The following is a 17,797-nucleotide window of genomic DNA, read 5'->3' on the forward strand; positions in this document are numbered from 1 at the left end:
TGGTGAGAGAAGAGGATTTCTGACTCTGGTGATCTCTTCTTTGAAGCGGCTCCTGATCCCACAGCATCCACTCACCCAACGATGCTGAAATCCCAGACTAAACTAACCTGGAGGGTCACTCAAAGTTTACTTTCTCAGACAAGCTGGAGAAACAGAATCTATGCGGCTTAAAGGGGCTCGGTCTGGTTGGTAATGTGTGCGAATGGAGTGAGGCGGGAGGGGTTCGGTTTTTTTGTTGTTGTTACTACTATAAATAAAGCTACATACTTCTTAACAGGCAACTTAGATTATCGTATTTACTTTACAGTGGTTTTGAATCTTATATGTTATTGCATTACATAATGATAGTAATCCGGTACAGTTTGCTTGTTTGATTTCTTGGATGTGTGTAATTAAGTCTGTGGTAAAAATAGTTAAAAACAAACAAACGAAAAAATAAAATAAAATCAGAATATAAATTGTGTGGGATCGAAATTTCTTGACGTAAATATAATACATTTTAACAAATTACTTAAAGAAATACAAAACGGCATTGGAAATGCAGGCTGCTTATAGCCTTTTAGACTATAGCCTACGAGACGATGGTTACCAAATAAATAGGCCTACCATATTTTATATAAAAAAATCTATTTTATTAATTCATCCGTGTGACCAAATTGAGCATTTTTTATAATCTCTTTTGTTAGATCTGTTGTTTTTAGAGTTTTATTATTGTATTATTGAGATACAAAATGTTTTCTCTCGAATGTAAATGTATTAAATGAAATATGAAGTTTGAATTTTCAATAAAAGGTTGTTTTGTTGTGGTCTTTATAGTATAGAAAATTAGTACTGAATTTAATAAATTACAATTACAAAGCTAATTGGAAAAAATATTACCCCTATTTCGTTGATGTTCATTTTGTTATATTATTGTGGTTACATTAGTGTCAGCATTTACCAATTTTTGTTGTAAAATTGTCATCTGAAAATATTTAAATTTTGCGCTTGTTTTGAAATCAAAAGAAATTTAAATAAATAAAACAATGGACGGATTAACTGATTTATAAAATGCACCAAATGTAAATAGTCAACCAAATAGTTGCAGAAGAGTTGCAACTACATTACATTAAACTATCACAAATATTTCGTGTAATTCTCACCACCCCGATCTGTGCATAAATTTTCGATAATAAAAATGTTCAGAAATTAAATTGACAGGGCAATTGTCCAGGCTACAACAAGTCCCGTTTCTCACTCTGGATTTATAAGAAAATTCAGCAGGGGAAAGGAAAAAAAATAATAAACCTGTGGTATTCGGATTATCGTGGACGAGGATAAAGCATTAAATGGGGCTAAAGGGGCTTGAATAGACGCAGTGGCGTGCGAAGTGAAGCAGAGTAATTATTGCTTCATAATTGTGTTCATTTTCTTTTTTCAGCGAGCATCGCTGTGCAGAGGCGCACTGGAGCGGTTGTGACATCTATGAGGCCTGGCATTGTGCTCAACACTTCAAGTTTAAAAAACAAGGCCAATTGAGTCGGCGCAGCTCAAAGCCGGAACCATTGTAAAGGACCACATTGAGTTTGGATTTGGGACAATGGTGTTTCTCAAATTTCTTGCAAAAACCTATACTCCATCTGTGATCTCAATGAGCGCTCTTTCACTGGGTTTCTTCTTTTCTGTTTGATTGGTTTGTAAAGGGAGGCAGATGTGGAGGGATGGAGCCCGCATTTTAATTGGCTGCTGCTTGAACACACACACACACACACACACACACACACACACACACACACACACACACACACACACACACACACACACACACACACACACACACACACACACACACACACACACACACAGCAGAGAGAGAGAGAGAGAGAGATCATTTCATCTGTCATTAGCTTGATGTAAAAGGTGCGCGTGCGTTAATGTAGTCAAAAAACAAAATTTTAATAGAATTCCTATACTTTTTTAAAACTAAATACTGTTTAATTAAACCATACTGTAGCCTATAGTACAGTATACTATAGTATATACTATAGTATAATGTAGTACTTTTTCATGTGAGCAGTAAAAACTACTAGCACATGTGCTATTTAAAATAATTTTACTTAAGTTTATATTATTTTATTATCATAAAGTGAACTTTTTTTGTAATAACATCATCATTTTTATGATATATTTCATCCTACCACACTAAAACAGAATAAAACTTGTTTTATGTTTTAAGAAACCTTTGTAATACTCACCATCCAGTATGTAGGCCTATACGAAAAAAATAGGATTGTTCAATTGATGGAAAAATATGGACACTCGTCGTTGGTTTAAATTAACTTAAAAATGACAATTTTTGACCCAACCAAACACAACCCGGCATAGGTTTATTTCAATCCAGTTATTGGGTTTGCACATATTTTATCCAATCATAGGATGAAATAATCTCGCATTTTTAGAGTGTAAAACACATATGGTGCTGAAACCGTCTCTAGCTGATAAATACGCAAATAGTGCAATATGATTAATTATTTTAGGCAAATAAACAAATAGCCTAAAGTAACATTAAATATACATTAGTAGCCCAATAAAAGCTTATTTTAACGCAGTTATTTTAAGCGCTTTGTCCTGTGCCTTCAGGGGAATGCCTGCGCTCAGCTCAAGGGTCCTGCGCGGCGCGGCGCTTTTCATCTGAACAAGAGGTTAACAACCTAATGAGGACTTGGAGACGAGATGAAGCGTGTAAATACACTGGTTTTTCCAAAACCGCATGCTGCACCCTCATTCCCCTTTTTATCTGCTACTCTAACCTCTGCTGCGCTTTGCGCACTCAAACCCGTCCAGCAGGGAGGCAGTTTGGGTCCAGCCGCGCTCCATCCCGGTATCAACGGAGAGAAAGATCCGTACAATAGCGCTCCGGGGTGCTAGAGGAACAGAGACATGCTGTTACATATGTCGGGTCAAGCATCTCTTTTGTGCCGCTTTAAAAAGGTGTAAAACTCAGTCAGCGGTGGAGATTCTTAAAAGAGTGAAAGCCTTGTATGGGTTTTTGATGCATAGGTCTGATGAACTGTTGAAAGAATGTTGAATTTCCTAAGTGCCCACAGTCAGTTTTAATTGCCCGGGGGCATTTAATTGGAATTTAGAGAGACGCCCATTCAATGCAGAGATGTTTTTAAATTAAAGCGTGTAGAGGCCGACTTCATTCTTTAAACTTTATAAAACCTTTGATTTTGTACACGGAGCCCAGCCTATCTAGATTTAAAATACATTTGGTTGCTATTCTGCATTCTACATTATGTTTGCATTGAAAATAACAAAGGTTAAGTAAGTTAGTTTAGCTTGCTTTTATAACCACTTAATTTACTTATAAACTTGTTACTATTATAAACTGTTTGGCTCCATAATTTAAACTTAAATTAAACAGATTTTGTGCATGTAATCTGCTGACAGATATAATGAGGTTTAGTAAATCTGCATTGTACTTTAAATGTTTTAAAAACACAGGTCAACTTAATACATGTTTTTTACGTTTACTTTAATTACTTGTCAACCTTGTGTTTATTTTTACTTTATGATTTATATTGCATTTACATAATAGCTTACATAAAACCAGTCTCTTCCTAATGTTGGTGGAAAGATCACAATTGTTAAAGCAGTTGTGCTTTCAGCATCTCCGTTTATGAACAATCAACGCCTGCTTGTGGTTTTGTAATGATCTCGGGATGTCTATTTTCAGTCGCGTGAGATCGCTACCGAGATAATGACTTTGAATGTCAAAAAGCTTTAGTTTAATATCGTCTCTATTAGTGTGCTGGTTGGGTAATTAAAGGTGCAGATGAGAGCGGTGGGGGGACAGATGGCATTTGCTTACTGTGATTGAGTGTGTAAACAATAAGAGACCGTGCGACAGGGAAACATCATCAGGCCCGCATCACTTCATCACAGGCTGCTTGAATTTCAGAGTCCAGGTAGCAAAGCATAGGGACCCATGGCGAGATATGTAGGCTACCTCGTTTATTTTAGTACTATTTGTGCTCCTCGGAACGAAAAAGTATAGTAGGCTATTCTGCTCTTAGCTTAATATTAGACTGTTAATATCTAAAACAACATTTACATTTTAACAGCCGTTTTATTGTAAACATATAGAGTGGTTATATAAACTCATAAAACAATGTCTACAGTGTTCATAATGTTTAGAAATAACATGTATAAATTCTGTCTAAAGGTTGGAGAAAACGTAAGATTGTTAACGCATATTACAAATGGTATAGTAAAGAACGGTAAAGTTCTCAAAATTACTTTATTATTTTACTTTATTTATTATTTATTCATTATTTGCCCAGATTAGCCTACTTGCTAATTTTGAAATACGTAGGTCTAAATAAACTACTGTAGGCTAATCAATTAAAAGGCCCTGCAGGACTACATACAAACACTGCAAACTTATTAATCGTATTAATCTAAGACATTTAAAAAGTTGACAAACTTTGGAATATTAACATTGTCTAATAATTTATTCTCTTAAAGAAGATTGCCACAACGTTATATTAAGTAAATTCTACAATATTTAAGTAAAAACAATAATATTATAGCATTGTTATTGTTATTATTATTCGCCCTTTTTTGTTCTAGTTATTTTTTTTATTTTTTATAATAATCGTATTAATAATTGTAATAATAATTCATTTAAAAATCTAACGTTCTGTTGACTTTCGTAATTGGAAAAAAATTCTAGACGTGCAAAAGTCTGAAAAGCGCTACAAAATAATTACGTGGAATGTATTTGATATCGCGTGCGATTTATTATCAAATATAAGATACGATAAATTATATAGGATGAAAATATATACAAATATTTCGTTTGTTTTCATCATACTGGTGTTAACAAATATATACAGAGAAGTCAAGACTGATATATTTCAATACCTATGTCGGGGTAGAACACTGTGTATTATAAGATAGAAGTCATACCGAAACAATTACATTTTATTTCATGTGAGCTTTATTAAATAAATTCATTGCTGTTTAAATCTGGGTCACCGAAAAAAATCCTAGCATACATTAGCCTATATTATTTCGCTTTGAGTATAGCGTGTTTTAATTCAGTGTTAGTTTAACATGAATAAAACATTTTAAGACGACATAGCAAGGTTCATAGGAAATGCATACAAACACACACGCATAGATGCTCAGAAGGATTACACATAAAGTTGAAATGAATATAAAATGTAGTGTGACAACTTACCGTTTTGCGTTTATCGATATTGACGTCACTCTATTTGAGGCACCCTCTCCCTCTTCACTCCACTTAATCCCTAAAATAAAATTATTTTATCTTTTAAAAATTAAAAATTACTTATTTTGTCAACGTCCCTCTCGAAACGTAAAATTAATTATAGTTTGCATTCAGAGTCTAAAATATCCGTAACAGTACATAACAAACCAATGCCAAATATTTAATCTATGCGTTGAAAAAATATTTTAGAAGACTTAGAATTGTCTTACATGATCAATTCCCTGTATTTTGGTAAATTATGTCTTATGATAAAAGTTTTATGTTTTAGCTCTGCGTGATGCTTGTTATTTGAGAAAAGAACGCAGGTGGACACAGTTGAAAAAGAGACAAGCCAATCAGATCGCTCCTTCCCCCTTTGGCCAATGACAGGCGCCACATTGTTGTCAAATTTGTCTAATGAAAACGTGGGCGCAACAATAGATCGAGAGGGATCTGTATCCACTGAAGATCTCTCGAGGAAGTTAGTGTCTCACACTGACTCGTGCTGCAAACTCTGCTCTCTCTGACAGCTCCGTCTTATAGTCGGCTGGTCATTCAGTTTTCAGGTTAGCTTTAGAAATTCCTTTGATGGAATTTGGTGTTATAAAACGGCATTTGTTTAGTTTTTAACAATTTTTTAATTTTTAAAGAAAGAAACAATTTTTGGGGCTACTTGTGGACTTGGCGCAACAAGTTGAAGAACAGACAGAGGCGCATTGGAGACAGGACTTTGAGTTTTTATCTGTTCATGGACATTGGCGTTCAGGCTGTGCTGAAAATAATTCCTGTATCGATTCTGCCAACACTTATGAAACTTATTTCCTGCGCGCTCACTCCTCTTCGATCAAAGACTTCAGTTGCGCACCAATTTTAGCCTATTGATCGACTGCGTGTAACTTCGGAAAATATGGATCTTCGTCAAGAGATCCCTTCAGCCGCCCAAGCAGGGTCGCAGGTTCATCCAGGTGCCGCCGCCGCGGCTGCTGCCGCCTCCATTCCAGTTTCTATGGCGAGTAGTCTCTTAAGGGGTCCGCCGCTGTTGCTGCGCGCTACGGAGAAGTATCCACGAACACCCAAGTGCGCCCGGTGCAGGAATCACGGGGTGGTATCTGCTCTGAAGGGGCATAAGCGCTACTGCAGATGGAAGGACTGCATGTGTGCCAAATGCACTCTGATTGCCGAGAGACAGCGCGTCATGGCAGCACAGGTTGCGCTCCGCAGGCAGCAGGCTCAAGAGGAGAACGAAGCGAGGGAACTGCAGCTGCTCTACGGCACAGCAGAGGGTCTGGCCCTGGCCGCAGCAAATGGCATCATACCTCCCAGACAAAACTATGAAGTCTTTGGCTCAGTTAACAACGAAACAAACTCTGGTAAGTGGATTTATGTATACATAACGATACATACACTTTTAAAAATTAACGTTCCTTAAAGATTCTTAGTCAGGCTGTATGGTTACATAAAAACCTGTAATATCTAATATGTTGCACAAGTTTCTACAGACTTACATAAGATGAAAATTGATCTTTGATTGATGAAATGTTCTTTGTGAAAAAAAGTTTTTATTGCATCTGTGTGAATAATCTTATTAGCACCTTTATTTTTAAGAGTTAAGATAATAATATCATAATTTATATTAATTTTCATTTTATAATTGACTTCCTAAAATGGTTTTATTGTTTTAAATCTTGATAGTACTGTATGATAACTATAACTTATTAAAAAGTTAATTACGTTAATGAAAACCCATATGTTGACGTGACTTATTTATCACATACATTTTAACAGTAGCCTACAGCTGAGTACCAGATAATTTATGTTTTATAAATCTATTTTAGGTGAATCAAATATCCAAAAGTTCGAGTTGTTCCCGAAGACGACTTTATCGGGATCGATGACCCCACAACAAGCAGTGGGAAAGTCAGTATCCACAGACAACGAATCGGTTCCTGGGATTTCATCTCCAGACATGCGTCACGGCTCCGGCTCGGAAAACGGTGACCACGAGTCTATCGTTAGTTCCCCGATCGCCAAACCCCTGAAAGACGGAGAGGAGACCCCAGGTTCAATAAGTCCCCTGGGCTCAGACTCCGGCTCGGATACGGATAAAGACGAGCAGGAGCCTTCACCCTCATCCGCCGCGTCACGACAAATGAACGCCATTGACATCTTAACGAGGGTCTTCCCCAACCACAAGCGCAGTGTCCTGGAGCTTGTCCTTCAGGGATGCGGCAAAGACGTGGTGCAAGCCATAGAGCAAATCCTCAACAACAGCGGCCAAGCCAAGGGCACAGACGAGTCGTGGACGGCTGAGAGGATGCTTCAGGGCGCACAACCGCCTATATCTTCCACCCCGCGGCCTATGCTACCTGGAACCATGACGCTAAGCAATAGGTCTGCATTCTCCCCACTGCAGTCCAATGCGCCCCACTTTGGCGCCGATCCCAGCACCTATCCTCTCAGTACGCATTTGGGCCTGAACCCACTCCGGCTAGCATACTCGGCTCACAGCAGAGGTCTCGCCTTCATGGCTCCTTATTCCACCACAGGCCTAATGCCAACACTGGGTTTCAGGCCACCAATGGACTACGCCTTCAGTGACTTGATTAGAGATAGGACACTCTTGCATAAAGATCAGAGTTACAGCAATGGACTCTATGGTCCCCTGGTCAACAACACTCAAGAGAAACCCTGAGCATCGTTTGAAAGGGACTAAAAAAGACAATGGGGCAGTGTTTCCCGAATGTAGACAAAAGTGTTTAATGTCTTTAAAGACTCCAAGGCCTAAAGGTTTCTCGTTCAACGTCCCCAAAAGACTCACGGGCCTCGTGTTTCTAGTTACTGCATTTCTGTATATAAAATGTCTAGTCTAATCATCAGGAAAAAATGAATATGGACTAATACGATTGACACGTGTTTGGTGGTCGTGGCTTCTTTGAAGTTTGTGATAAATAAAAAAGAAAATGGTTACGCGTAAAGGTTACAGTTTTTACCCATCTTACTCCAAGTTGGCTTTACACTGCCACAATGCAATTGAGGCTGAGGTGAATTTTAGACCTTTACCAGAGTAACCATAGTATTTCATGTAAATTGTGTATTTTACAATTCTTCACGTTTGTTACAATCTATTTAGATTATTTACAAAACGGAATAAGCCCCCGTGTGATGATATAGTGCAATTCCTAGAATAATTTGCTTCATCATTTAAAAGGTACTGAATTCTAGCATTACTGTTATTGTGAAACTTCTATCATCTCATTTTTTTCTGATCCGTGTCTGTAAAATCGTGCCATGTTTATTCAACAGAACTAATAATGTGCAGGTTCTTTTGAGTCAGTATGGAAATGGTTCAAGTATAGACATTTATTTCCCCTTTGTGAGTGATATATTGTGTTACGCACCGAAATAAAGTATATTGCATTTCATTAGTAATAAGGTCAAAAGTCATTTTCTCAAAAAACACGAATCTAAAAAATAGACGTAAAATGATGGTTTGTTTAATGAAATCTTGCTGATGCGTTACGAAGTGTATATTTCTCTGTGTAAATTTTGCAAAAATAAATGTTATTTTATTCTTACGTTTTGTTTGGCTTTTTGTGCATTAAATTGATACATGGAGCAAAAATAGTAACATTTAAATGTATTTATAAACGCGTTTATATATTAGATAGTAAGTACTTATATTAAATCAGTTTGGTGACAGTTACACAAAAATTAACCAAACTATTTTTTTTTACCAGAACGTTTACGGTATAAAGAAACAAATTTAATTATAACTATAGAAATTTAAAACAGTAAAAAGTAAAAACATGTTCGTTAAACATATGTATATACGAAATTTTATATTTATTATAATATTATTATAATATAATTATTATTATTATAATATTATAACTGTTATAATTTCAGGACAATACATGACTTCTGTGTTTTTTACAGGCGTCTGAGCTGAAGAGAAATTATAGTTTGAAGTGTTTTTTAAGCATTGTGAAGCTTGAAGCCTTAAAACAGAGACAGTCTCAAGACAGCAGTGTACTGTATTTTCGGATGGAGTGAGTGAGTGTATAGCTGCGCTATTGAAACGCGAAGCCATGGAGACATAATCCCTCGCGCCAGAGTTGAAGTGTTTACTTTTCCCCGTAGATAAAACAGTGTAAACATCAGTGGTGGATTGACAGTGTGCCTTCATTTAACGAAAAAACAGAGCACTCCAATGTTCATAATGCACATTTGATGAAGTCCATGATAACATAGAACCATCTTTTTTAATATTTATAGTTTGTTGTAATAAATTCTACATAATTTCATCTGTTCTCGTGTGCTTTTTGTTCAACTCAGTTTTCATTTATTTGGAATATTACAATGCACATAATTACAACGATATTAATCTCCACATTGTAAAGCAAAGTAGACGTTTCATTTTACGTCTAAGCATTTACAAAAAAATACAAGTATTTAAGAAAAATAATATTAACGAACATGCCTGTTTTAATACTTGCTCTTAACGTTCAAAAGTAGCACAAGTTACATAAAATATTAACATATTATCTATGATTAAGTAATTATCTTTTATGTGCGCAGGCTCTAATCTGCTCTAACAAAATTATTTACATTTGCATTTTTTTATTACTGTAGACAATGTTGTCTAAATCTGTTTAGATTTCAATTCATTTCAGACATTAAAAACTCTTTGTAGTCTTAATAATTTGTAATTAATATTCATTAAGTAGCCTACTTGAATCTTATAGTATTCTTGCTTGCCATTTTGTTATTAACTTCAATTATATAGATGCTCGACCCTCCTTTCCTCTAAAAGCAGTAAACGGCTACAATGTTTGTTACTATTATGACATTTTCTGTTGTACATTAAAGATAGAGAACAACATATAAAGTAAAAGAAGTAGCCTATATTAAGATGATGTAGTAATGATACATTTAAAATTTTACGATTTTTATTAGTGAAACAATTGTGTAAATCCATCATTATGTAATCATTTCGTATTTTACCATTAAAAATTATCTTCACTGCAGCATTATGTCGCCCTCTTATGGCAAAATGTGGAATGCATCGGAGGCGCAGGTGGAGTCTCAGATGAGTTGATTTAATCTTTGATTGTATCACCACCTTGTGGTAAAATGTATAAATGAACGAGCTATGCTTTCTAGCAGTATATGTCAAACGTATTAAATACATAAAACAACACATATATAATGAAATATAAATACATAAAACATAATATAATATCTAGGTTTATGCTAACATTCAGTGCCTTTAATTTAAAAATGCGCTTCAAAGGTTCCCATTAGCACTTATTGGATGGTTCTGTGAGACAGTTACTTATGGTTATTAAAAGAGAATGATGTTTGTATCCCCAAACTGTTACAACCACCAAGCACTAATCGACAACATTCCTTTCTTTCTTATTTATCTCTCTTTAGGTTTCCTTTAGCTACTATGACTGTAAGTGAGTATATTTTATCCCCTAACTAAGTAAGTATATTTTATCCCCTACTTATGTATGTTCTGCAAAAATGATCAAAGATAGCGACTGCAAGCTTGGCGACTTCCGGTCACATGACCGACAACGACATAATGTGGTTGTGTCCTGCGCAACTTTGAAATGTATGTGTTGCCAGATATATGATATAATTATTATAATTATAGTATTTGTACCATAATTTTGACATCTGTACGATCAAACATGAAGACAAAAAAACCTATAATGTACGATAATTTCCACATTTCGTGACACTTCAAATGATCGTTGCAATCTAGGGCGTCTATACTAATTGATCAATCAGTGGATCCTACGTCTACCCTAATTGTGAGGAGAACACATTTGCGTGTAACGCATGTTTTCTTGGTTTTGGCTAGATGGAATACAACTACGGCCTAAATCCCGTGAAATTTTGGGTTTAGGGCTAGGTTTGTGGGTAGGATTAGGATAAAACAGCGCTCATTCGGCGAGATTTCACGTGATTTTGGCGGTTCCTGTTTCCCTTCTAACCACAACTCTCTTCTTACGTCATGTTTTCTCGGCCAATCATCGTTGAGAATGACTCTTGTCTCTTTCAGAGTTACCACGGGGACGGCGCTTAGGTCAAATTTCCAGCCAGTTGTTTTGATCATCCAACTAAGGTGAACCTAGTTATTTGTCTTCTAGGAAAATCAGCAGGCTATCAAATGTTGTTTGTCTAGATAAATAGCTATATTCTGCACATTGTACGATTTTCTTCCAAATACCATACTTTTAAGCTTCTGGTACGATCCTTGGACAGTTCCAATCTGGCAACACTGAAGTCTTAAAACTATGCAAATACAAAGTGACGGTGTGCAACCACTAGTAATGGAAGTGTAAATCTGCAAATGTCAAGTAATTTGTCTTCTGTCAAATACTGTTGCAGACTGTCGGCAACATGGAAAATTAATTCATCCAGTGAGCGATTTCCAGATTTCGCGCGTTTTAATTGTGGGCTTGGGGAGCACGTGTGGATTTCCATCATCTTGAATGAAATATATAGGCTAATGCATTATTCACAGGTAAAAAAATTATATTTAAAATAACACTTGGTGTAAAGGCCATCCATGATATAAAGGGCAAATTTTGTCAGCTTATGCAAACTTATAAAAAAGAAATATTTTATTTATATATCTTTTTATTTATATATAATATAGAATATCTTAAAATATAAATAAATATCTATACACATGTAAATGTTTTTTAAATACATACATAAATGTGTGTGTATTTACATATTCCTAAAAATTACACACAGCACACAATCATATATTATGCAAAAATTACTTTTATTTTGTATGAGATTAATCTATACCCATCACTAGTCACAACATTTCCCAAAGTTACAATTGTGTTATGGCATTGTTTGATTAGTCTATTATTCAAAAACATGGAGCAAAATATATAAAGATAATACGCATGAGTTGTTTTAATGCTTTTGAACTGTAGTGTATAATGTTTTATTTTATATTTTTACAGATTGTAAGATAGTGAAGATGACGAGTGGCAAAATCTCCATGTCAGAGGTGGATTTGTATCAGGTATACTAAAATTCATGATTGTTTATGTTTGAAATGCAAACTAGTTTAATAACATGTAATGCAATCTTGAAAATATATAATATGACTGTCAACACTGTTTTTACTGTTACAGAAAACATTATGTTGTTGTTATGGCCTGTAACATATTGTGAACCATGACAATGAGTACCAAATTATTTAAATAATAAAAATATAACCATTTGAAAAATGCAGAAAAAATAATGACACCAAATGTACCTGCAAGCAACCAGCTACGAATAGTCTGACCAAATAGCAATTAGTAAGGGGTAATCAGTTTTATTATTGGATTTAAATTAGACTAATGCTCTACCTTTTTATGTAAGATACTTAAAACAGCAGTTATGATCAGTCTTGAAAAAAAAATACATGACTAACTTTTAAGACTATAACAGTACTGAATGTTTGTGGTCCCCCTGCACCAATGGGTTGAATTGTTTACCTCTATATTGTAGGTACTGTCTTGGTATAACATAAAGACAGAGGGTGCAGGAGAAAGAGCAGTCATTGTAAAATGGCATAATCTGTGATTAATTGTTTTTATAGAAGGTAAAATGTGTTTTTCCAATGCATGTGTGCAGATTTTGCTGTGCTAACCTATTCAGTGCTGCTGTCTCAGCTGAGTCTCTTACTCTTTGTCCTCTGCGTCCTATTTAGTAGACAAAAAGTAATAACCATTTATTTGTTCCAAATTACAGATGTAAAAAAGCCTCATAGCAACTGCGTAATGAATTCTTGTGTTTATTTTTTAATTTGTTTAATGTTTTGTCTCTGGAGGGCTTTGTAGATGTGTTGCAGGATTATTGCTCTGGTACACCTGCACTCGATTGACTCAACTTAATAAACCTGCAACTTCATTTCAATTATTTGATCTTTGTTGGTAAAGCAGACTTGGGGAGTGAATACCTTTGTTTTTGTTGTATAAGTGTGTTGTATTCACTTCAAATCAATTAGGCTAACTCTGATTTAATCTTTGTTGTTAAACGTTTTATTGTACCCAGCAAGCAAAAGCTATAATTTCCCAGTCTAAGTTAACTACAGACCCAATATATTCTGGCTATAACCCACTTCCAGCCAAAATAAACTCAAATTTGATTACATGCCATTTTTGTCAAAATAACTTGCGATAGGACGGACAGACAAAATTTTGCTTTAAGTCTAGACATCTGGGCTGTGTTTGATTGGCTATTAGAGTAACGCAAAATTGCCGTCCCAGCATGCACATAGAAGTAACATAACAGCATAACTTGACAATCACACCACTTTTATTTTTTCACTACTGTTGATGCAGTCAAAAAATGGCAACTTGTGCATCCGACAGTCTTGCACACTAGATGGCAGCATTCACACACAAATGTAGTCTACAGTTTTTATAAAAAATCCCCCTGTTGGTCTTTTTCAGCTCACACAAGGTCAAGCTGTTCTGCTTAGACATGAGCTGCATTGTTTTCATTATCATGTGAGACTGTTGCTCAGATTGTTTTTGGAGAACTGCACATCTTGTAAAAAGATCTTTTGGAAAAAAGAGCTTTTGTGTGCTGTATCTGAAAAACACTTTTTTGTGATAAATGAGGTTTTCTCACTGTAGTTTGTCACTGAAAGCATTAGTGCATAATGCAAAACGTTCTTACTAATTCATTACTAATGCATCAAGTTCAGCAAAAAAATTTGTGTTACACAATGTGAGATGCTTTTCTGCTTGATAAGGTTTAAATCCTAATTTCTTCTAAATAACAATACTAAAAATAAAAATTGTGACAAAAGAACTGCCCTACAGTATATAGAAGCAAACAAATGTCCTGAAATTCTTTCTCTTTTAGAATTACCATGTAACTGTTTTTTTATAGTTTGAGATTGCCTGTTGCTCCTGTTTCCTCACAATACTCAGTCTTCATTGACTTCAATAGTCACAGTAACTATTCTGGAGTGAGCGATAGATTTGTGTGATGAGCAGTGGCGGCCGATTACTTATTTTTCAAGGGGGCACGAATGCGAAACTCGTCAAAACATGTATTTATGCTGTTATGTGTGTGGCTCGTCATGTTAAAATATGACGTCCCGAACACATATTTTAACATGACACATGATGCACATAGGTTTAAATGACGCCTTGAACACACATTTTGACATGACGCATGATACACATATGTTCACATGACGTCCCAAACACATATTTTGAAAATGACACATGATACACATATGTTCACATGACGCCCCAAACACATATTTTGACATGACGCATGATACACATATGTTCGTTCACATGACGCCCCAAACACATATTTTGACATGACGCATGATGCACATACTGTATGTTCACATGACGCCCCAAACACATATTTTGACATGACGCATGATACATATATGTTCACATGACGCCCCGAACACATATTTTGACATGACGCATGATACACATATGTTCACATGACGCCCCAAACACATATTTTGACATGATGCACATATGTTCACATGACGCCCCGAACACACATTTTTTTGACATGATGCATGATGCACATATGTTCACATGACGCCCCGAACACACATATTTTGACATGACGCATGATGCACATATTATTTATTTATTTACCATTTATTAGAGGATCAACCCTGTGAGATGCAACATCTCGTTTTCATGGGGGTCCTCAGGATCATGACCAAACAACATAGAATGTTCACATGACGCCCCGAACACATATTTTGACATGACACATGATACACACATGTTCACATGACGCCCCAAACACATATTTTGACATGACGCATGATGCACATAGGTTCACATGACGCCCCAAACACATATTTTGACACGACGCATGATGCACATTTGTTCACATGACGCCCCAAACACACATTTTTTTTACATGACGCATGATGCACATATGTTCACATGACGCCCCAAACACATATTTTGACATGACGCATGATACACATATGTTCACATGACGCCCCAAACACATATATTAGATTGACGCATGATACACATATGTTCACATGACGCCCCAAACACATATTTTGACATGATGCATGATGCACATATGTTCACATGACGCCCCGAACACACATATTTTGACATGACGCATGATGCACATATTATTTATTTATTTACCATTTATTAGAGGATCAACCCTGTGAGATGCAACATCTCGTTTTCATGGGGGTCCTCAGGATCATGACCAAACAACATAGAATGTTCACATGACGCCCCGAACACATATTTTGACATGACACATGATACACACATGTTCACATGACGCCCCAAACACATATTTTGACATGACGCATGATGCACATAGGTTCACATGACGCCCCAAACACATATTTTGACACGACGCATGATGCACATTTGTTCACATGACGCCCCAAACACACATTTTTTTTACATGACGCATGATGCACATATGTTCACATGACGCCCCAAACACATATTTTGACATGACGCATGATACACATATGTTCACATGACGCCCCAAACACATATATTAGATTGACGCATGATACACATATGTTCACATGACGCCCCAAACACATATTTTGACATGACGCATGATGCACATATGTTCACATGACGCCCCAAACACACATTTTTTTACATGACGCATGATGCACATATGTTCACATGACGCCCCAAACACATTTTTTGACATGACGCATGATGCACATATGTTCACATGACGCCCCAAACACATATATTAGATTGACGCATGATACACATATGTTCACATGACGCCCCAAACACATATTTTGACATGACGCATGATGCACATATGTTCACATGACGCCCCGAACACATATTTTGACATGACACATGATGCACATATGTTCACATGACGCCCCAAACACACATATTTTGACATGACGCATGATGCACATATGTTCACATGACGCCCCAAACACATATTTTGACATGACGCATGATGCACATATGTTCACATGACGCCCCAAACACACATTTTTTTGACATGAGGCATGATGCACATAGGTTCACATGACGCCCCGAACACATATTTTGACATGACACATGATGCACATATGTTCACATGACGCCCCAAACACACATATTTTGACATGACGCATGATGCACATATGTTCACATGACGCCCCAAACACATATTTTGACATGACGCATGATGCACATATGTTCACATGACGCCCCAAACACACATTTTTTTGACATGACGCATGATGCACATATGTTCACATGACGCCCCGAACACATATTTTGACATGACACATGATGCACATATGTTCACATGACGCCCCAAACACACATATTTTGACATGACGCATGATGCACATATGTTCACATGACGCCCCAAACACATATTTTGACATGACGCATGATGCACATATGTTCACATGACGCCCCAAACACACATTTTTTTGACATGAGGCATGATGCACATAGGTTCACATGACGCCCCGAACACATATTTGACATGACGCATGATACACTTATGTTCACATGATGCCCTGAACACATATTTTGACATGACGCATAATGGACATAGGTTCACATGACGCCCCAAACACATATTTTGACATGATGCACATATGTTCACATGACGCCCCGAACACATATTTTTACATGACGCATGATGCACATATGTTCACATGACGCCCCAAACACACATTTTTTTTACATAACGCATGATGCACATATGTTCACATGACGCCCCAAACACATATTTTGACATGCCGCATGATACACATATTATCAACCCCGAGAGATGCAACATCTCGTTTTCATGGGGGTCCTTAGTAGTGCTGTGTTCAAAATATCGATAGGACGATACATCGTCATGGACGCCTGACGATGCACGCATCGATACAGCATCTTCCGTATCGATTCAGATTTTTTAAGTAACGTGACCAATTGCTGCTGATGCGTGATCCATATGGAAAGGAAGCATGTGTCCCGCGGAATACGTAGAAACGTAGTGGGGTATACTTTCACTTTGCGTGTCTGTCTCGCTGGCGCACGTGACTGCATAGCGAGCCGCGTTTTCTCTCTCTCTCTCTCTCTCTCTCTCACGCGTATTTAAAATCAATGAGTGCAGTATGAAAGCGCAGATATCTTAGCTTATACTTATTAGTCGCGAAACAGTACTACGCATTAGAGAAGAAACATGACAAAGGTTTGCATGTGAAAAGTGTACATCTAGTGAAGAGATACAGAGCTACTTCAAACTATAAGCTGTCACATTAATAATCTGATTTCTATTAAATAGTATTAAGTCTGACTGCATGTTTACACATATATTCATAGATATAGAATAATGAAATGAGAGACAAATATAATGCCTAGAGTAAGACACTTTTTCTTTGTAAAACTGTTTTTAAAAAACATAAGTTAAGTATTAAGTCTTAGATTTTAAGAATTTCTATGAGTTACCCCAAAAGCTAATAAATGAATGTCAAAAAGACAACTGTTACAACACTGCTTATTCAATGTACATTAAACAATA

General features: G+C 36.4%; 1 protein-coding gene and 2 long non-coding RNA genes across 4 annotated transcripts in view; 2 read left to right on the forward strand and 1 right to left on the reverse strand.

The window, feature by feature from the left end:
• Window positions 1-1,739: 1,739 nt before the first annotated feature.
• Window positions 1,740-5,570, reverse strand: LOC129414872 (uncharacterized). Its single transcript, XR_008634586.2, has 3 exons — window positions 5,488-5,570; window positions 5,228-5,297; window positions 1,740-2,903 (listed from the first exon to the last, which is right to left on the reverse strand). It is a non-coding gene; the product is annotated as an uncharacterized lncRNA (long non-coding RNA).
• Window positions 5,571-5,732: 162 nt separating this feature from the next.
• Window positions 5,733-8,840, forward strand: dmrta2 (DMRT-like family A2). Its single transcript, XM_055168994.2, has 2 exons — window positions 5,733-6,627; window positions 7,093-8,840. The coding sequence occupies exons 1-2, from the start codon at window positions 6,165-6,167 to the stop codon at window positions 7,947-7,949; spliced, it is 1,320 nt and encodes a 439-aa protein (XP_055024969.1). The 5' UTR covers window positions 5,733-6,164; the 3' UTR covers window positions 7,950-8,840.
• A 2,475-nt stretch (window positions 8,841-11,315) lies between these two features.
• The window catches only part of LOC129414790 (uncharacterized), a 143,158-nt gene continuing 136,676 nt past the window's right edge, over window positions 11,316-17,797 (forward strand). For both annotated transcript variants that reach the window (XR_012369710.1, XR_008634535.2), the window contains exons 1-3: window positions 11,316-11,393; window positions 11,660-11,795; window positions 12,253-12,314. This is a non-coding gene — a long non-coding RNA (uncharacterized lncRNA). The remainder of the gene's footprint in view (window positions 11,394-11,659; window positions 11,796-12,252; window positions 12,315-17,797) is intronic.

The sequence above is a fragment of the Misgurnus anguillicaudatus genome, chromosome 5 (genome assembly GCF_027580225.2).
Source record: "Misgurnus anguillicaudatus chromosome 5, ASM2758022v2, whole genome shotgun sequence".
NCBI classification, from domain to species: domain Eukaryota; kingdom Metazoa; phylum Chordata; class Actinopteri; order Cypriniformes; family Cobitidae; genus Misgurnus; species Misgurnus anguillicaudatus.